The sequence below is a fragment of the Spermophilus citellus genome (genome assembly GCF_964194105.1).
Source record: "Spermophilus citellus genome assembly, chromosome: 9".
NCBI lineage: Eukaryota > Metazoa > Chordata > Mammalia > Rodentia > Sciuridae > Spermophilus > Spermophilus citellus.
Genome location: NC_138191.1, coordinates 122,470,637 through 122,491,420, shown reverse-complemented (window position 1 = coordinate 122,491,420; position 20,784 = coordinate 122,470,637). Strand labels below are relative to the sequence as shown.

Below are 20,784 nucleotides of genomic sequence, written 5' to 3'. Positions count from 1 at the left end.
GGGCCTGACACCGACTTCCCCAAGGATGGGGAGCCCCAGGTGCCCACAGAGGGACCTGTGTGATTGCACACCCGAGTGGCAGCCTCCCCTCCCCCACCTCGTTCCTCCACTTCCCTGGGGTCACATGGAATCATGTGCTGCTCTGTACCCAGGTCTCAGGTCTGCTCTGTGACCCAACCCAAGACCCCTGTAGTGTTGAGAGGTGAGGAAAGATAGAGCACCCCTGTTTCCATTCCATTATACGTTTTTCTCTATAAAAATACAGCTCTTTATTTAAACAGTTTGGGGTCATAGACCATTAGGGTATTATTTAAATACAATACAAAGAATAAAATTAGACATAAATATAAATATATCAAGATAATATATAATCTTCTCAGCACTCAAAAGAACGATATAACACTTTAACCTGAGGTGACACACCTTTCCCCTGATGCCCGCAGCTGCTGTGTAGGTGAGAGAACCTTGTAAACCGTCAGATGCTCGCGCGCGCGCAAACACACACACACACACACTTTCCTGCGTAGTGTGCCCTTTCCTCATGTCGGAGGCGATCCCCCTGCGCCTCCCGAGTTTTTGTCATTGTTGTTAATGACTGGAAAGGAGTTGGAATTTAGAGTCATGAAAAATCCCAGAAATTCAACATTGGGGGGAAAAAAACCCTTTTAAAAACATCAAGATTGAAGAATAGAAATCAAGAGGGTATTTTGTTCAAGCCTGAGATAACACTGTAGCCATGACAACCTTGAGTTTTCTGAAATTACCTCCATGAAGCATCTCAATGGAGGCCCAGATAGAAGCTCAGTTTTGGGTCGGGGGTCTCCAGGACCTGACCCTTAGCCATGGCCTTCCCGGAGCCATGGTTACAATCATATGGATCAGTCTCACTGAAGGTCAAATTCCCAGGGAGATGTGTGTGTGCCCGTGTGTGTGTGTGCGTGTGGACGCTGGTGAGGGCCTCCTGCCAGCTTACTGGCCTTTGGAAATTCTGGCAGAGACCTCTATATCTTGTTGAGATGGCCAAGGGGTCAAGGGTTGGCTTGGCTGGGCAGAGACCATGGGTTTCACCATTGGGGGTACATGGTGTAAGTCACCAGAGAAATGCTACTGGGTGACCTTGGGCAGGTGCCTTTGCCACTCGGGACCTCAGCTTCCCTGAAATGAGACAGGTGTTCAGTTGGCAGCAGACTGCGAGTCCTGCGCACCACTGTGCCCTCAGCCGCTCCAGCACAACACCGCTCCCTGGGTACGCTGCCTGGGAGGGTCCTCCTTCCTAGTGAGGTCCTCGCAGGTTCAGTGGCAGGGCCTGGGCTGCCCAGTCACAGCTGTCCAGATCCTCAGCCTGGAAACACTCAAAAATGTCCATCCTGGGGGTGGCCACTCAGCTCTGCCTGGCCACATCCTGGTGGGGGTAGGGGAATTGAAGACCCCCTCCCTGGAAAGGACAGCCACCTGATCCCAGTAGAGCAGGAACCTGGGACCCCTTTACAGCCACAGCAGGCAACAGTATCCCAAGTGCCATCCAAAACAGGGATCATGGGTCCTGGAGTCCAGGCCCTGCCTGGGGCCCCTGCAAGGCGGGTCACGGGGGTTCCTGCTGTGGGAAGCAGGGCTCCCACTGCTGGGAAGAGGAGTGGCCAGGGCTGCCTTTGGCGGGGCTCTGGCTTCTGTGAGCTCAGTCCCCTGGCCTGGACGTGCAGGACCAGCAGGGGTGGAAGTGGGGGGTGGCGTAGAAGTGCCACAGGCTTGAAGGCAGGTGCTCCTGGTCACTGGGATGAGGGGTCACCTGAGGGGGGTTTCTGGGGTCTCCTTGGAGCCTGTGTAGAAGGAGGAGCCTGCCAGCCACTATGGAGGCAGCACCCGTGATGTGGCAGGCCCCGTGCCACACACATCAGAGATCCCCTTGAGCTTCACCACCCCTAGGTGGTGGCTGCCCCTGGAGAATCTGAGGTAGATAATGAGGGGGACTTATACAGCCACCCAAATGGCAAACAGCAGAGCAGGGATTCGAATCCAGGTCTGTCTGATATTAAAAAGTCTTCAGTGTGTGACTCTGAAAACCAGGCTCTGAAGGACAGCCTCCCTTTCCCTCCCTGCCGCTCCCTCAGCCAGTTGGATCTTGATCAGGGGCCCACCCTAGGGTACTCCCCAATCAGCCAATCAGGAGGCTGAGACTTGCAGGAGGAGGGAGCTCCAGGCTGGGAAAGGCAGGAGACCCTGGCCCACCAGATGTCCCTCCAGTGTGACTATCCCTTTCTCTCCCAGATGATCCCTTGATGGTGTCAGCCCTTGACATCCACAGTGACCTGACCCTGCCTGTCACCCAGGGCAATGCTCTGACCTGACACCCAACAGACCTCCAATCACGGCCCACCCTGTCTCCATCCCTCCTGCAGCTGGGCCTAACGCTGGTGCCTCCTAGGAACGGGTGGCATCCTACCACTCAGCCCAGATGCCAGCCAGCCTCCGGATGGGACCCCCAAAGTGCTGGGAGACCCTCTGCTGCTTCAGCCAGGGAGGGAGGCTAGGCTCTCAGGACTCTGGTGTCCGGGTTCCAGGGCAGCGGGGCAGCCAAGGCTGCAGCACGAGGCTGGCGGGGAAACCAGGGCCCACTCACCTGGCCATGTAGTGCCCCAGCACCCCACTCCTGACCTTGGTCCCCTGGCAGCCCTCGGCCCCGGAGCTGTCGGTGCTCCGGTCCCCTGGACTGAGCTGGCCCTCCACCTCCGCCTCCCTCTCACCCTCCTCTTCCTCCTGCTGTTCCTCTTCCTCCTCCTCGTCTGGGCTGCTGTCCCAGCAGAAGGTCAGTGTCCGAAGAGAAACCTGGGGCTCCCCGGGGAGCAGATTCCTCCCTGGGGAGGAGGAGCCCCAGGTGGTCCACACGAAGAGGTTACCCTGCAGGGGCTCTCCCAGGGAGCCCAAGTCCTCAGGGAATTCTGGGTATGAGAGAAGCTCCGGATGCTGGTCCCTGCTCAGCCCTTGACCCGGCCGCTTCTTGGCCAAATAGCTGGAGGACCCAGCCTCGTCCCAGGGTGAGGAATATACGGTGCTGGGCCAGCTCCCGTCTGAAGAATCCCAAGCAGAGGAGCCTTCTCCAGGGACCACAAGTGTCCAGGGCCTTCCTGAGTCCACGCCGGACCCATCTGCCTCAGAGTGCCCCGAGACCCGGAGCTCCCGACCCAGGAAGGTGGGGTGTTCCATGTAGGGCTGGAAGCTGACACTGTCATCTTCGTCCTCAGTCAGTTTCTCTTCTGACCCTGCCTTCAGAGCGTCTGAGGCCCTGACCTGGGGGGCCAGCCTGACCTTTCTGAGGAGTTCCTTTTGGGGACAGAGGAATAAGTCATCTAGGGACTCCGGTCCACTGGACTGGAAGGTTAGCACAGAGCGTCTGCATCCAGAAAAGTCCTGATACGGGGAGGGGGAGAGAGGAGAAGGCGATTGGGGCTTTCCACAGCATGAGGCCCCCTGGAAACAGATGGGGGCAGGGCTCGAGTTGTTACATTGTTGGCAGGAAACTGCATCTGGACCTTGATCCTGCCAAGAACCCAGGGAGCCAGGGCATGTGCACCCCAGAGCGGCCCCGCTGAGGGTGGAGGCACCTGGGTGTTTCTCCATGGGCCCCTCGGACGTCACTGAGGGACGTAAGGGCTGCTGGGGGTGCCTGTTCCCTGACGGGTGCGCTGGCAGAGAAAACCCGCAGGGGGCCAGGGGCTGGGGTCCAGGCAGGCTGAGCCCTGGGGCAAGGCATTTGGTGGTTAGCAGGACTTGCCACAGGTCTGAAGGTTGGGGCTTTGAAAAGACTCCCTTGCCACCCTGCTGATATGGGGACACTGAGAATCCATCCTTAAAGTCCCTAACCCCACCCGAGTTTCTCCTGGGCCTCGCCCACGGCCAGGCCCTGGTCTGAGCAGCGCGCCCCATCTGGCCTCTGCAGCTCCTCCCTGTCCCCGCTGGCCGCCAGGTCCTTAGGGAGTGGTTAGTACCCCAAGGTCAGCCTGGGCAAGTCTTGACCTTGGTTAAATTGTGGACTAAGCACTGAGAGCCCACTGAGTCTCCCCCTTTGGGCGCTCCTGTCTCCCCCACCCCTTCTGGCCACTGTTCCAGAGTCTCAGGGCTGAGGGTTCAGCTCTCTGCACCCGAAAAAATCTTTAGTAAAGTGGCTTAACTAAAAGGAGCTAAAGTCACTTCTCCCTCAGGGACAGATGTGTATTTTATTCAGTGCCAAAGGAATGCATCACTAATGGTGGAAACTTAGACGCCACCTCGACAGCCTCTCCCAGCTACTCAAACTCCAGCCCCACCTCCTGCCTCTCAGTCCCCCTCCCTCCCCACCTGCTGCACACCCCCAGATTTGCCATACCAGGGCCTGCGGCATCTTGGACTGCTGAAACCAGGGGTTTCCCTGAAGACTCTTCCAGATCATACCCACCAAGGCCACCACCAGCAGCAGCGGCAGAAGTGACGGTAACACCAGGACTGCCCAGGTGGGTCCTAGGCAGGAAACATGACATCTACCTCAGACGCGCAATGGCGCTCCCCTGTCAATGTGCTTCCTGTCCATCTTCCCACTCAGTCCTCATGAGAATAACCCCATGCTACAGACGTGGAAACCAAGGCTCAGAGAGGCTATGTAAGCGGCCCGAGGACACACAGGGAGTGTGGCAGAGCTGGGACTTTCACCTGGGCCAGTCTGTCTCTAGATTCCGACTTTTAACCACTACAACATGAAACTCTCAAGGCCCCAGAGGAAAGTCCCCTGGACAGCACCACTTTGTACCTACCGGGGGCCTCCAGGAAGAAGCAGATGGGCGTGGAGAAGTTGCTGTATTTAGGGGAAATGAAGGTGTAGATGGTTCTGGCGCTGAGACAGTAGCGTCCGCTGGTGGCTGGCGGTAGGGGCACCTGGACTGTCTGGCCATGTGGGGTGGCTGGATATATGGTCTGTTTGGAGAAAGAAACAGAGACGAGTGGACCTTCTAAGGGGACCCCGTTCCACACGGTCAGGCTGGGGGAGCATTGGCAAGCGGGTTGGGATGCGGATCCCGAACCTTCTTTTCTTTTCCTACACTGAGGGCCAGGTCTGGGGGTGTACTTCCCAACACTGTTTCTTTTTGGCTGAGTGTCAAATTAGGGATGTCTGCAGTTCCAAAGCAGCCTGTCCTTTGGGGTCACTCCTGGGTGTACCCCATCAGGGCCAGTGGGTCCCCACTTTGAGAAGCAGATTCCTCAGGCTTTCTTCGCTTGAGCCTCCCAGCCTCTTGGGGGTGAGGCCAGTCAGCAGTTACAGGCTCAGAAAAGTCTCTAGCCGCTCTGTCCAGTAAAGTAGGTGGTGGCCACACGAGGCGACCAAGCCGTTGAAGCAACTGGCCCAAGTAGAAAACACCCACTTCCAAAGAATTAGGGAATAAAAAAGGTGAAACAACTCCATGATTTTTATGTATTAATTTCATGTTGAAATGACAATATTCTATCAGATGAAAGATCTGTCAGTAAAACTAAAGTCTTTGGGGGTGGGGGGTGCGGCTCCATGGTAGAGCACTGGCCTGGCACGCAAGAGGGCCTGGCTTCCGTCCCAGCACCACCCAAAACAAACAAAAAATAGTCACTTGTTTCCTTTTATTTAATCCCTTTTATTTATTTTATTAATGTGGAATATTTAAAATGACGTATGTGGGGGCTGGAGTTGTGGCTCAGTGGTAGAGTGCTCGCTTAGCATGCATAAGGCACTGGGTTCGATCCTCAGCACCACATAAATGTAAAATAAAGATATTGTGTCCACCTAAAAAATGAATATTTTAATAAATAAATAAATAAAATGACATATGTGGCTCACATTATATTTCTTTTGAACAGCGCTGGTCTAGAATATTCGCAAGGTACTTTTAAATTTTGAAATCGATTCATAAAAATTGTACAGGCGAGGGCGGTGTGTGATGTTTCGACATTCTTGGGAGCTTCTGGAAGCCGGGAACCTCGCTGGACCCAGAGCTACATCCCTAGGATGGCGGGGGGTGGGGGTGAGTTCTGGTTTTGTGGAAGAAAGAGTGAACCAGAGCAGGGGTCAGTAGACCAGGCGCTGGGTGCCACCTTTCCTGCCATCTGATTTTGGAAACAGTTGCAGGAACCCAGCGAGGCCTGTTCATTTCCACCTTGTCTGTGGCTGCGTTTGAGCTCTGGCTGCAGAGTTCAGTCACTGGGACAGACCCCACTGGACAGACCCCAACCCTGTGCAGAGGAAGTTTGCCAACCTTTGCCATAAATAAATAAACATATTCACAGGCCTGCACTGAAGTCAGGTCTGAAGCTGGGCGTACCACGCCCAGGGTGACTTGTGGACATATGTTATCCAGGGTTATTTATCTCTGGGCTCTTTGGGATTGTTTCTTAGAGCTTATCTGTACTTTCTGCAATGACCTGACAAGTAAGCCTCGCAGCCCATCACACTTTAGTCAGATTTTACTGGGGAAAAAAAGGAAGCGTTTGTCAAAAAAAAAAAAAAAAAAAAAAAAGATGAGGCAGGACTTGTGGACAGGCCGAGGGCACTTACACTAGTGAGGGGCCGACTCCCGGAGTCAGGGGTGTCAGGCACACCGGGATCAGGGAGCAGCGGGAGCCTGAGGCACACTGGGCTGTGGAGGTGGCGGGAACCTGGCCTGGGGGCGGGGGAGGGACTGCCCACCTTGTTTGTGGTGCCCTCCTTCCAGAATTCCACCTTGTACGTCAGGTCCACAAGGGGCATGCAGGGGGGCAGCTGGTAGGTGGCGTTGACCCTCAGGATCTTCTTGGTCTGGGTGAACACCAGGATGGGCGGGGCTGGTTCCACTGGAAGAAACAGCAGGACCGGTCAGAACCCTGGGGGGCCGCGCTGCCCTCACCCAGCCCCGAGAGCCCCCTGGGAAGGGGGAACAGCGCTAGCTCCTGCCAAGCACCTCCGTGCACCACGCACCTGACAGCCTCACACTGACCCTGGAGGGAAGGCTCACGTTCCCTTTCTACAGAAGGGACACCAAGGCTTGGAGGGGTGAAATACCCTGGCTGAGCTCTCAGGAGACCTGCCCTTACTCATGGTCTCTTCCACCTGGGTGCCCTTTACATGCCACTGGGGTCTCAGAATCCTGTCCACATGTATTAGTTTCCTGTTGGCTGTTATAACAAATGACCACACCTTTGCCCTGGGTCTCACACATGGACACTTTGGGACAAGTTCACTTGAGGGTCACTCAGCTTGTCCAGCTGAGGTCCCTGTTACCTCACTGCTTGTCAGCTGAGGGCCTCTCCCGGCTCCTGAAGGCACCTGTATTTCCTCTCACCTTGCCCCCGTCTCCAAACCAGGAACAGCACAACTGATCCCTCTTCACCCTTCACATCCCTCTGACTTCCCCTGCTGCTCAGTGACTTCTGCCTTTAACTGCAGAAAGTTCTCTGCTTTAAGGGCTTTGGGATGATAGTGGATCCACCTGGACAATCCAGAATAATCTCACTCATTCAAGACCCATAACCTCAAAATTCCTTTTGCCACACAGTACACACATCCAACATATCTGCAGGTCCCAGGGAAGAGGCCAGAATGTCCTTGGAGGGCCATTCAGCCTACCATGGTCTTTCCTCCAGCCTCCCCAAATCATGTCCCTTTTAAATGCATAACACATTCACCCCGTCCAAGGTCCCCAGGGCTCTCATCTCATTACAACATCAATTCAAATCCCCAAATTTCATTGACAGCATCGAAACCAGATGCAGATGAGACTCAGTATGATCCATCAGCGTCACACAAATCCTCTCTATGGGCTGCTGAAACGTGAGGACAAAATGATGGGAGAGGCCCAGGATGCAGTCCCAGGCCTTCCTGTTCAAATGGGGGACAGGAAAGATAGGATGGTGTCATTGGTCCAAAGTAGCTTCGAATTCTAGCCACAAGAACTCCATGAGGTCCCCAGGCCTGGGCGCCCTTCTGCTTGGCTCCTAGCCCTGCCCTTGAGCTCCTGGCGCCACCCTCTGAGTCACACGTCCTTTTCATTAAGGGCAGCAGGTATCCGGCCCCCAAACAGTTTTTATCAGTTTGCATCTCCCAGGAGAAATGGCAAAGTCCATCACGACTTCCTACTTTCTCTGTCCCTGTGAGTCGGAGCTGGCAGCTACGGATATGAAGTTTTCAGGAACTCCGTGGATCTCCTGGGGACCACTTCACCATAAGTCTATAGCTGCCCTCGTGGTGGGGTCCTCTGGGGAACTTTGACTGACACCTGCCTTCATGCCCGCCTCCCCTTCTCTGCTGGCTTCTTCCTTAATCATTATCTGGCCTTCATCCGGCCTCCTTTCTCCCTCCCTCCCTCCCTTCCTTCCTTCCCATTTCCCATCCCTCCTCCTTTACCCTGTGCATCCTTCCTTCTTACCCAAACCTGTTCCTCCTTTTATCCACCCACCCACCCAGCCTAGTACACCCCAATCCTCTCTTCTCCCTTCCCCACTGTCCTTTCCCGCCATTCTCCATTCAAAAACCCCATCCTCCTTGCTTGGAACCCTATTCTGCTCTCATTTTGGAAAACCTGGATGGCAGGGGACAGAGCGAAGCTTCGTGGGCTCCTGTCCCGCGCGTGTTCACCCTCCCTGAGCACCTCCCTCCTGTCACTCCACCTTACCCAGGGTCAAGATCCAGATCCCATCCTACCCACCAACTACTAGCACTGTATCCGGACAAGGCACCCAGCTTCTTTGAGTCTTGCTTTGAATATTTAAAAAACATGCAAATGAACCGCATAGATTTGCTATGAGGATCAGAAATAAAAACCTATTTGAAAAAAGTGCTCTCCTCACCCACTGTGAACACTTGTGGTTGCTGATGATAAGCGTGGTAGGGGGATTCCCCACCACCACCACCTAATTTGTCCCCCAAATTTCTAGTGTACAGAAAAAAATCGATTTTTTTTTTAAAAAAAATAATTTCTTAGGGAAGTTGAAGCCAACAAAAAAATGGGAGTAAGTACAGTACCAAGGGAGGCTCCGTGAAGCGCGCTGTAGGGGGTGCAGCGGCTGTTCTGGCGCCCCCTGCCGGTCCCCTAACTCCCTGCATGAAGCCAGGCTGCCAGCTATGGCCCCAGCTGTGACGCCCCTGGTGGCCCTTTCTCACCGAGGCTTGCTTCAGAGCCAGGGCCACGGAGGGCTGCCCCAGTCGGGTGTCCCCTGCTTCAGGGAAGCGGGAGGCAGGTGATGTGACACTCATACAGAGTGTCACCTTGACTGGATGGGGGGATGCCTATAGAACTGGTAAAGCACACTTGTGGGCGTGTCTGTGTGGGTGTTTCAGAGAAGATTGGCAGCACCCAGCAGGCTGGGACCAGATGGGAACTGGAAAGGGGAAGAGGAGGGGAAACTCCCTCTCTGGCTCTCGCTGTCCCTTCGCGAGCAGGTGCATTTCTGCGGCTGAAGGGGGACTTGTACCCGCTGGGGAAGGGAGGCTTTTGAGTCTTCAGCCTCAGATTGGTCTGTCTTTCTGAGGCTTCTGGCTTCTTGGACTGAGTCACTGCGGGCGGCCACTGTGGGACTTGTCAGCCTCTGCGATGGCAGGAGCCACCTGGAGTCAATCTCTCCCGTCACTGCAGAGATTCTATTGGTTCCTTTCTCTGGAAAACTGTGGCTAACACAGACCATCAGGATGGCAGTGCCACTGAGTGAAGTCCCCACATCCCTCCCCTGTAGACCTACCTTCAGAAAGGTAATCCAGGGACTCAGACTCCACCCAAGGGGACCGGACACGGGCAGAAGCCGCCTGCACACGAGCCTTGAACTTGTTGTACAGGTCCTGTTTCTTCAGGCACATCAGGGGACACACCAGTGCCCCGGTTCCTGCACACTTTTTTACTTTTTGCCACTTCCTGGGGATGGGAGAGCTGAGGGGGAGACAGGAGCAGGTGAGAGCGGACTCAGCCTCTGGTTAGGGAATTTAGAGAACATAAGCTTGCTCATCCATCCATGGGCCAGATGACCCACCAGCCCTCGTCCAGCCAAGCAGCCCCTGGCTGAGACAGGGGAAGAAAGGTCAGCTTGGGAGCGCAGACGGGAGTGGCTGGAACCCTCACCCTGCCTCTCACTAGCTCTGGGACCTTCTGCAGGTCACTGACCCTAAGCCTCAGTCGCCTCATCTGCCACGATTCTCTCACAGGGCTGTTGTAGCCGCAGCTAGGGCCAGTACTGGTCAATGTTTTCCATATGTTTATTTATTTAGGCATTTATGAGCCACCTGCTGTATGCCATGCTGGGGATGTAGCTCTGTGGTAGAGCCCTGCTGGGTTCAATCTCCAGCGCAGAGAGGGAGAGGGGAGGCAAATGTGTCTCTAGGATGTATATTACTGTTCCTGAAAAGATTAAAAGTCATAGCTACCTAGAGATCACATAGCCAGCACACAGACTATGATCTTTTTAAATTTTTTTTAAAAGAGAGAGAGAGAGAGAGAGAATTTTCTAATATTTATTTTTTAGTTTTCGGTGGACACAACATCTTAATTTTATTTGTATGTGGTGCTGAGGATCGAACCCAGCGCCCCGCGAATGCCAGGCGAGCGCGCTACCGCTTGAGCCACATTCCCAGCCCAGACTATGATTGTTTTTAAAAACATTTTTATTGGTTGTTGATGGATCTTTAATTAATTAATTAATTAATTAATTCATATGCAGCACTGAGAATTGAACCCAGTGCCTCACACATGCTAAGTAAGCGCTCCACCACTGAACTACAACCCCAGCCCCAAGCTATGATCTTTAAAATCTTTTCCTATTAAATGGAGAAGTGGCTCACTGCAGATCTTAGGTCAGGAACCTCACAAGATGAACCTGGGACACCTTGTCATAACAAACAATGAGAAAGATATCGAAGATGACCAGAGTCAAGTTAAAATGACTCAATTAAAAAGACTCAGAAATCACCTCGAAGAAATGCACTGGCCAAAGATGGGACAATTCAAGGTTCAAAGTAGAGAATAAATTACAATTGAATTGACATTATCAGCTGGGCATGGTGGTGCACACCTGTCATCCCAGCAACTTGGGCAGGAGATCATGAGTTCAAAGCCAGCCTCAGCTGGCTTGCATAGTGAGGACCTATGCAACTTAACAAGACCCTGTCTCAACATAAAAAATAATAAAGGGATGTGGGCATGTGGCTCAGTGGTTCAATTCCCCCTGGGTTCAATCCCTGGTACCAAATAAATAAATAAAATAAATAAACTGACACTGTTAGATGTGGGGAGCCATTCTGACACGTGATTGGGTGACTCCCGTTAAGGGCCTGAGGCACTCTGGCTGTGTCGGAGTTATCCCGACCCTTTCCTGATGAGAGAGCCCATCCGTGTGGGGGTGTGCGTAACCACTGACCCTGGAGACCCAATCACTGACCCTGACCTTGGAGTGCAGCCCCCCCTCAACCTTCATTGGATGGAATTCTCCCCTGAATCTCTTGTCCCCCCAAATAAAAGGCTACTCCCAGGTGTGTTCACTCTCTCTCTCTCCTGCTAGCCCAGAGTAATCCTCGCTGCCCTGCTGGGCGGCTGGAGGCAGGGAAACAGGGAGGCGAGCCGTCTCGGACCTAGCAATGTAAAATAAGGTACTGTCTGTGTGTTTTATTTTGATCTCTTCTAACTAACTTAATGCCAGAACCTCATTAATGAAACCACTGCGCAGGTCGCGTGGTAGAGTTAGATATGCTCAACAACAACAACAACAACAATAAAAGAAGTTCATAAAAATTGTAAAAGAAGTTAATTATAGTCACCTTTGGGGAAAGATAGGGAACCAATTATTCTGTCTTGCCTATTTGAAAACCTGTGTTTCAAATACTAAATGAGGGGAAATAGCTTTTTATAAAATAATTCCAATTATCAAATGGGGAAAACAACAATTAGAGTATAAGCATTTTGCAATCCTCACAGGTATTTAGAAAAGCATAAAAAAAGGAGGAAAATATTGCAAAAGTCCAGAGGAGAGGCTTGCAAGTCCTTAATAAAGTTATTCTAGATGGAACCCACTAGAAGACACTGCATCCCACTGCGTGATTTTGAGTGAGACACACCTGCAGCAGCACCCCAGTCTCCTCCTCTGTAAAGTGGGGAATGGGACCCGTCCTCCCAGAGCTACTGTGAAATTAAATACATTTAATGTACTGACACAGGGCTGGGGGTGCAGCTCAGAGGTAGATCACTTGCTTAGTATGCACAAGGTCCTGAGTTCCATCCCTGGTACCAGAAAAAAAAAAAATAAAACAAGAAATGAAAAAAAAAAAAAAACATTAGTGAGGTGCTGACACGCTGTCTGCCGCGCAGCACAGGAAGGGAGAGCTTCCCGCCTCCTGGCGGGTTCTTGCTTTTGCCAGCTCTCCTGCAGCCTGTGCATGCCCAAGCCAGGGTCCTGTCCTTCATATTTGGATTCTACAGAGGCAGGGATCATGATGGAACAGGAAGGGCACATATTTTGTGGTCAGATGGGTTGGGTTCCTCCTCTGGCTCCATCACTAGCCAGGGAAAGCACTTCTCTGTGACGGATCTTATTACCTCTAAAGTGAGGGGACACAGTGCCTGCCTGAGGGTCCTGGGAGAGAAAGATTCCCCCGAACGCCTGTAGCACCAGCCCAGGTTGGGACCTGAGGATGTATAGCTCCTTCTCCTTCCTGCTTCACCCCATCACCACCAGTTCCAGATTAATCTTCCCACATATCCGCTTCTATCATCTCACTGTCCTACTAAAAACTCTGTAGGCTGGGCATGGTGAGATGCAGTGGCGCACGCCTGTAATTCCAGTGGCTCAGGAGGCTGAGGCAGCAGGATCACAAGTTCAAAGCCAGCCTCAGCAACTTATTGAGGCCCTAAGCAACTTGGCAAGACCCTGTCTCTAACTAACACATAAAAAGAACTAGGGATGTGGCTCAGTGGTTAAGCACCTCTGGGTTCAATCCCCAGTACCAAAAAAACAAAACAAAACAACTCTATAGAAGCAGGGCACAGTGGCACATGCCTGTAATTCCAGCAACTAAGGAGGCTGAGGCAGGAGGACTGCAAGTTCAAAACCAGCCTGGGCAACTTAAAGAGACCCCTTTTCAGAATAAAAACTAAAAAGTGCTGGGGTCATAGCTCAGTGATAGGTCTTTGACTAGCAGCATGCATGAGGCCAGAGTTCAACCCCCAGCCCTTCAAACAAACTAACAAAAAACTCCATATAATTTATATCTACGTTCAAAGGTGGCACATCTGCTCTTCTGGGTTGGTAGTGACTGCCTGGGCTTCCAAATTGAGAAGCACTCCAGGCCCTGTCCAGCACCAGGGGAAACTGATTCCTAACAACACTGCATTTTGCAGGCTACAGGAGGGAGTCTCGTCCCTGGGACTTATGTTTGCCCTCACTAACCAGCTGGAACAACTCCAAGGACCTCATCCAGGGGTACGGAAGCGCCTTGTCCCATGCCCTCACAGCTCCACCCAAGGCTTGCTCCAACTTTTCTCAAGACCTGCCACCATCCCACGGGCCTGTCACCTGCACGCAGTTTATTCAACATCATTCCTACCAGGGACCTTACCAAGAGCCCCTCCCCAAACATCTGCCACGAGCTATCTCCCAGGGGACCCAGAGAACCACCGAATATCAGCCACACCCCAAGCAGATACCCCCAGGGAAGTCCCTCTGGCCCCTACCCACCTCCTTGGTCTCCCACCCAGCAGCCCGGAGATTCACTTCACCTTTGATAGGCCACAAAATAGGTCACGTTCTGGGGGTTGCCAAGCCCAGGGAGCCACCTCAGGTACACGCTGAAGTTCTGGGAGAGCAGTGTCACGTTCCGAGGAGGGGCGAGACGGGAGCTCCCTGTGGAGACAAGACGTCATGAGTCCTGGAGCTCTGGGCTGGTCTGGACACGGGCCATTTAGGGCTGAAGAGTGCCACCACAGGTGGTCAGCTGTTCACCAAGTTTGAGGAACCAAAAGCCACCGCCCACACCCCCCAGGCCTCAGTGTCCCATCTGTACCATGAAAGGAGGCTTCTGTCTACTCTGGCACCCAAGAGTCCCAGAGCTCCATGGAGTGGGAACTGGGCTCTGGAGAGAGCATCCCCAGGAGCCCCAGGAGCAGGGGGCTCACAGTCCCCAGGGCCTGCCTGGGGTGGTCCCGGCCCTCGGCAGGTGCGTGATGAGTGCTCGCTGAGTGGATGCATATCATGATGACCTGAGTCATCCCATCCATGCAACTGGAATGAAACGGCAAAGGGCACTGCCCAGGCCTTAGAAGCAGAGCCACACACCCAAATGGCCTGTGCTGAGGGGGGCAGGGAAAGAACTTAGAGGACCTTTCCTCCTAGCAGACCGGGTCCCCACTTCCACTGGCCTGCGATTCCTTTAACTGCACCATTTGCCATGGACCCAACATGGTCCCCCCTGGGCACACTGCCAGTTGCCTCTCTCTGCCTGATTCTGCATTCCTGCCTCTCGTCCCCTGGGGACGGAGGACTGCCCTCCCGATGCACGGCACCAGGATATGAAAGTAATGAGTCTTTGATCTTATTTCCTACTGTGGCAGCGGGTTGGCTTGTGCCTTCATCTGAAAAACCAAGTGAGGCTTCCAGAGCCAGGGAAAGATCAGGAAGGCATAAGATGAACTTGGCTCAGGCAAGATCCACAGGACATCTTCCAGTATAAACACATATGAGGGACCCCTGGTCATGGGCTAGACAAGCAGGCCTCAGATTGTGGACAGGCACAAGAAGTTTCCCAGGAAAAGCCTATGCTAGCTTGGTGCGGTGGAACATGCCTGTAATCCCAGCACTCAGGAGGCTGAGGCAGGAGGATGGTGAGTTCAAAGCCAGCCTCAGCGAGGCCCTAAGCAACTCAGTGAAACCCTGTCTTTAAATAAAATATAAAAAGGGCTGGGGATGTGGCTCAGTGGTTAAGTGCCCCTGTTCAATCTGGGTACAAAAAAAAAAAAAAAAAAAAAAAAAAAAGCACATGAGCAGCATCCATGACCAGATGCCCTGCATTTCCTGTGAGGACAGGGCTGCTAGTGCTCTCATGGTAGAACCCCAACTTATCTGGGGGCTCTCAAAACACCTTGTCCCTCTGTATAGCAGCAAGGGTTCAAATAAAAATCAAAGCCAGGGGCACTGCTTGTTCAAGCCCTGGGTTTGATTACCAGCACCATGGGGAGAAAAAAAGAATGAAATAAAGAAAAGGTCTGGCCATGTCCCTCTTCTGCTTAAACCATCTCGAGACTTCCGTGCATTTCACTCCAGATAAACTCCCAAGTTTGCACTGTTACCTCGGAGGCACTACCCAACCTGACCCGCCCCTCTCCCCTCGCTCCCTCCTCTGGGATCCCCTTCTAGGCCTTTCCATGTGCTGTTCCCTCTGCCTGGATGGATGATCCTCCCCCAAACGTTTACCCAGCTTTTGTCACACTCTTTCATGTTCCTATCTCAGTCAGTGACAAGTTCTCTGGACACCTTTAACTGGCCTCTACTCCTCCTCCTCAGCCTCCTCCTCACTGCTGACCTTTCTCTTCTGAAATACACACCTGATGATACCACTCTCCAGTTTCATGAGTTTCTTTTGCCCTGGGAATAAAGTCCACGTTCCTTATCGAGGTATATGAGGCCCTGCCCAGTGTGGCCTGGCTTGGCCATTCAGCAAATGTCTCCCTGGTAGCCCCCCAACACAAGCTCATCAGGCTGCAGCAAATCTTCCTTCCTGCTGTCTCCAAACCACCACCTTCTTTTAGATGTCTTTGGACCCAGGTGTCTAGAATTGCCTAACGCTCACCATCTAACCTTTGAAAGACTTGATTCAAATTAACGCAGAGGCAATGTGACCGGGATGCATGGGGTACCCCTGGTTGTAAGCCCTCCCTGCTCAGGATGTACAAGTCACAAATCTGCGATCCTGTTTCCTCCCCCTAGGTTTACTGTCCCTGATTTTCCTTGACATCTCCAAGAGGCAGTGGTTTTGATGATGAGGATGATGAAGATAATAATAGTGGCTGACCCGTATTGTATTTTCACTTTGAAACAGACTGTGCCAAACACTTCAACTAAATTTTCTTTTGCCACACCCTTGGGAGTAGGTACTAATCATGATCCTCACATCACAAGTGGGACAACCAAGGCCTCTCAGGTAATGAGTTGTGGAATCAGGATTCACATCCGGGCCTAGCCAACTCCAAGGTCTAAGCGCTTGACCTTACCTCCTCCTCCAGGTATTCATGGGGCCTGTTCAGCCTCAACCTTCCGCTGACTGACCACTCTTAGTCAATGGCACCTGTTGATCACTTACGCCAGGAGTTTCAAAAGGAAACAAGTTCTTCCTGTCTTAAAGGAGCTCATAGTCTGGTGAAGAATTCTGGGGCCTGAAGTGTCACATAGCCATGACTAAAATCCATACCCATTGCAGAATGGCATCAGGGAGGGAAGGCCCAATTCTCCTGATGGTGCTCACTCAGCTTCCTAGCCCCGGCTGCCTCCCCCTGACATTTTGATCCTAATGTGGATGCCTGCTTCCACCCTGTCCTGTGTCCTCTAGCTGGACCTGGATTATAGTTAGACTGGTGCTACCATTATGCAAAGCTCTAGCACTGCCTGGCAGGTGCCCAGCAGGAGGCCAGTCTGTCTGCAAGTCACTCATAAAGTCACTTGTGGACAGGTCAGGTCCAAAGGCTGAGCTCATCCACAGTGGAAAACTCATAGCTAAAGTAGCCACATGGGACTGAGACTTCAAGGGCTCCAGGCCCTGGTTTGGCACTTCATACGCAATACCTCAGATGACAAACCACCCTAAAGGTAGGTGTCATTCATTCCCCTTCTGGAATGGGCACTAGGCTCAGAGACAAATATTAAATAATCTAAGATTACACATCCAGTTTGTGAGGGGAACATAGACCTCCCCCATTTACTGTTGCTTCTTAGCTGGAAAAACACTGCTGCAGAGTTGGGAGGTGACCTAGTGGACGCACCACCCTGTGCCAGTTGCCCACTGGAGTCCCAGTTCAGCGTGCCTCACCTCTGCTGTCCTTCTTGGGAGATTCCCTTCACTGGTCTAAGCCTCAATTTCCCCATATGAAAAAGAAGAATATCCAGCTCATGGGTTGAAATGCTTTTTAAATAAGATAATGTAGTGTCCAGCACAAAGACATTGCTCAAAATAGGTTGGCTTTTGTAATTGATTGTGTTCAAGGACCTTTCCAGCTCTTTTAATTGTGAGTCTAAAACTAGAAAGACATGGGGGTGGGGGAGAAATTTCTGGCCCTTCTCCTCCCTAGATTGGTTGGAGTGGTGGCTGGGTTCCAGTCCTCGGTATTTTGTACCCTGCCACCTTAATTACCAATGGGGGAGCTGGTGGTGACACACAGCAGGGCCCAGGCTCTGCCAGAGCTCCATCCTCCTAGCCGGGGAGGGGGGGGGGGCGTGACACCCACAAAGGAGGGGCAGGGAAGGCTACCTCTGTCCCGCAGCCGCTCAAAAGTGGGTCAAAAGTGGCCTGAGCGAAGGGGAACAGCGCGTTAGGAAACTTGAAAAATGCAATAAATGCCTTTTCAGCTGCCACTGTGTCTCCTTCCCAGTTCACCTGGAGCTGGGCTGGAATTGGGAAACTCATTTCTTCCGGGTAGGGCACTTCCAGGGCCATTTCCAAGATCCTGGGCTGCTTATTCCCGGGAAGCCGCGAACTCGCGGCGGGCGGGCGGGCGGGGCCGTTCCCCAGCCGGTTTGGCAGCGGCGACTGCAGCCACTGGCCCTCCCTCGAGCCGCGGCCCGGCCGTGGACACCCGCCGCCCGCCCTCCCCGCCGCCCGCGCCCTTACCTGGAGCGGCCAGCAGCAGGCCCAGGAGCAGGGGCGCCCACCGGCCGGGCGCGGACATCTCGGCCGCCCGGCCCGGGCCCAGGTCCCCGCCGCCCGCCTTGGGTCCAGGGCCGCCAGGTGACGCGGGCGGCCGCGAGCGGAGGCGGAGCGGCGGGCGGGGATCCCCGGGGACGCCCCGCGGGGAGGGCGCGACCCGCCGCGCCCCCGCTCTCTGCTGGCTGTGGCACACCTTCCGGGTGGAAAACCAGAGGTTTTTCAGTAAATCGGGGGCGTGTCGCGGGGGCGGACAACTGTTTATATTAATAATCACATTTAGGGTTAGTCCAGCGTGGACAGAGGACAGAGTTCACGGCCAGCGCAGCCCGGCGCACACACCGCTGGCGCGGGCCAAGCGCGCTCCGTGCGGGGAACTGAGCCGCGAGCTTCCGCGCGCGTTTTCTCCCGAAAGCCCGCAAGGGTCGGCGGTGCCTGGTTCTTCTCCGCACGTTCCGTTCCCGGGATATCCGACTCCAGAACTTCCTGGACTGGACGGGGGCGGTGCAGGGTGCCCTGATGCCACCAAAGCCTGGGCCCTTCATCAGCATAGGAACAGCTTCCAAAAAACACAAGCCACACGCAGGTGATCTGCAGTCATTAAAAGCTGTGCAATGTCCCAAGACACTGTTACAACAAATTTAAAGACCCTGATTGGCGGCGGCGGTCCTCCTCCTCCTCCTCCTCCTCCCCCCCTCCTCCTCCTCCCCCCCCCTCCTCCTCCCCCCCCCCCTCCTCCCCCCCCCTCCTCCTCCTCCTCCATTATTTATAGAATAGTTCCATAAAACAGAGTAAGTGTTCCAATGAGCCAAGCAGAGCAAGTGGGTTTTGTAGACAGGGGAAAGCTGAAGAAAGCAGAAAAATTTTTTAAAAATTTAAAAAGCATATCTGTCATTTCAAAGTGACTCTTCCTGTCCGGAAGAGTCACTTTGACAAGGAGACAGAAAAATAACTCAGGTTACTTTTTTGTGTGTAAGGAATAATTCAGAAGGAACTTTATTATCATGCCAACTAAAACTGGCCTGTTTGGCAATCTGGCTATTTTCTCTCACTTCTCTTGATTTCTGAGAAGGTCAGATAAACAACTTAGTTTCAGTTTGGTGACTGAAACTTTGGCATGGGTGACTCTAATAGAGTTTTATTCTTGTCTGGTCTGATCAGGTCCAGTGCAACAATGGCCTCCTGTAATTTTTTTTTTTTTTTTTTTTTTTTTTTTTTGGTACTGGGGATTAAACTCAGGGCACTCGACCACTGAGCCACATCCCCAGCCCTATTTTGTATTTTATTTCGAGACAGGGTCTCACTGAGTTGCTTAGTGCCTTGCTTTTGCTGAGGCTGGCTTTGAACCTGTGATCTTCCTGCCTCAGTCTCCCGAGCAGCTGGGATTACAGGGGTGTGCCACTGTTCACGGCTTTCTGTAATTTTTAACAGTAGTGAGATGTTTGCAGTTCTAAAATTGAGCCTGTTAAAGGTGTGTGTGTGTGTGTGTATGTGTGTGTCTACATGCATAGATACAAATATAAAATACCTTCTAATTTATTAATAATTAATGGTTGTTATCTCTACCTCTGGATGGTCTAGTTGATAAGATTTTTGTTTTTTAATTTTTTTTTTATTTTTTTGGTTTTTTTGTGATCCTAGGGATTTAACCCAGGGGTGCTCTATCACTGAGCAACACTACCAGCCCTTTTTAAATTTTTTAAATTTTGAAACAGAATCTACCTAAGTTGCTCTGGTTGGCGTCAAACTTACAATCCTCCTTCCTTAGCCTCCAGTCACAGGGATTACAGATGTGGGTCACCACTGGGCTGTAATTTCCTTTCTAATGAGAAATTATACCCCATCTTAATCAAATGTATGATATGTCAAGATCATGTACTGTCAAATTAAAGAAAATAAGTGCCAAAAAAAATTCTTTTTCTGATCATGTGTAGTTTTCAGGTTTTTCAATAATATGTATTGTTTTTCCAACAAGAAAATTCATTTTTATTCTAAAATTAATTATGGCAGTATTAATTAAAAAACTGTTAAGACTGAGGGGTATCTGAAATAAAAGGAGTTATATAGATGCTAGTTAGGAAAGGCCCAGGTCCTGGGAAGGTTCAGAAATCACTAGCGGTAAGGTCAGAAAGCAGGTGGAAAAACATTTTTATAATGAATATTTGGGGGAGAAATCATAAACTGTTTCATTGAACCCACATTGGCTGTAGATGGGAGGGAAGTCTATTAGAAGATGTGGTGCAAGTGGATTATTTGGAGTTAATAGTCCAGCTGGGCATGGTGGTACACGCCTATAATCCCAGTGGCTTGGGAGGCTGAGGCAGGAGGATCACAGTTTCAAAGTCAGCCTCACAACTTAGTGAGGCCCTAGTGAAGTGGCACCCCCTTTCTCCACAGAAAAGCCTTCTACACCACGGTGATTTTAGGACTGTCAGCAAAAGAGTCCATCGTAGATAAACTTCCTATTTTCGTGTCACCCTGTTTACTTGGCCACTGGCTGAGAAGATACCAGCACTCCAGGTGCTGGACACCCCCCTACTAGTTTTTCACAAACGTAACCAGTATAGTACTTTGAAGAAATGTGCAAACAAGGCCTCTGGCCTTGAGCTGGGCTTCACAGAGATGTCTACATTTTTAAGATAAGTTACAATTGGGCTCCATGGTAACAGCTGGCAGGGGGAGGAAAGAAAGGGGAGAAGAAGCTCTCCCCTCCTCAGGTGTTGTCCTTGAAGAGTTAACTTGCCCAAAACAGTGAAAGAAAAAGCTGCTTTTATGTGAACTTCTGCAGACTGTGAACTTCTGAGCCCCTCCCCTTACATGCTGGGGATAAAACTCTGAAATTTCCTGAACTTGGGGTTCAGGGGATTGATTACAGCAAAGGCTGTACCCTCTGAGCCTGGCTGCAGCCAAATAAAACTGTTTCCTGCTGTCTTCGG

The 20,784-nt window shown here is 52.1% G+C and overlaps 1 protein-coding gene across 1 annotated transcript; it reads right to left on the bottom strand.

The window, feature by feature from the left end:
* Positions 1–739: 739 nt before the first annotated feature.
* IFNLR1 (interferon lambda receptor 1) lies at positions 740–17,986 on the bottom strand. Its single transcript, XM_081305366.1, has 7 exons — positions 17,816–17,986; positions 13,719–13,842; positions 9,703–9,887; positions 6,680–6,822; positions 4,782–4,941; positions 4,361–4,491; positions 740–3,405 (listed from the first exon to the last, which is right to left on the bottom strand). Exons 1-7 carry the CDS (start codon positions 17,871–17,873, stop codon positions 2,614–2,616), a joined length of 1,593 nt encoding a protein of 530 aa, XP_081161492.1. The 5' UTR covers positions 17,874–17,986; the 3' UTR covers positions 740–2,613.
* Between the last annotated feature and the right edge of the window lie 2,798 nt (positions 17,987–20,784).

Excerpts from the sequence above, each read along its gene's own strand:
- IFNLR1 (XM_081305366.1), bottom strand. The coding sequence starts at position 17,873 with ATGTCCGCGCCCGGCCGGTGGGCGCCCCTGCTCCTGGGCCTGCTGCTG. Across the intron at positions 9,888-13,718 it reads TATTTTGTGGCCTATCAAAG|CTCTCCCATCCCCAGGAAGT; the intron begins GTGAAGTGAATC and ends TCTCCCCCTCAG. Across the intron at positions 4,942-6,679 it reads AGGAGGGCACCACAAACAAG|ACCATATATCCAGCCACCCC; the intron begins GTGGGCAGTCCC and ends TTCTCCAAACAG.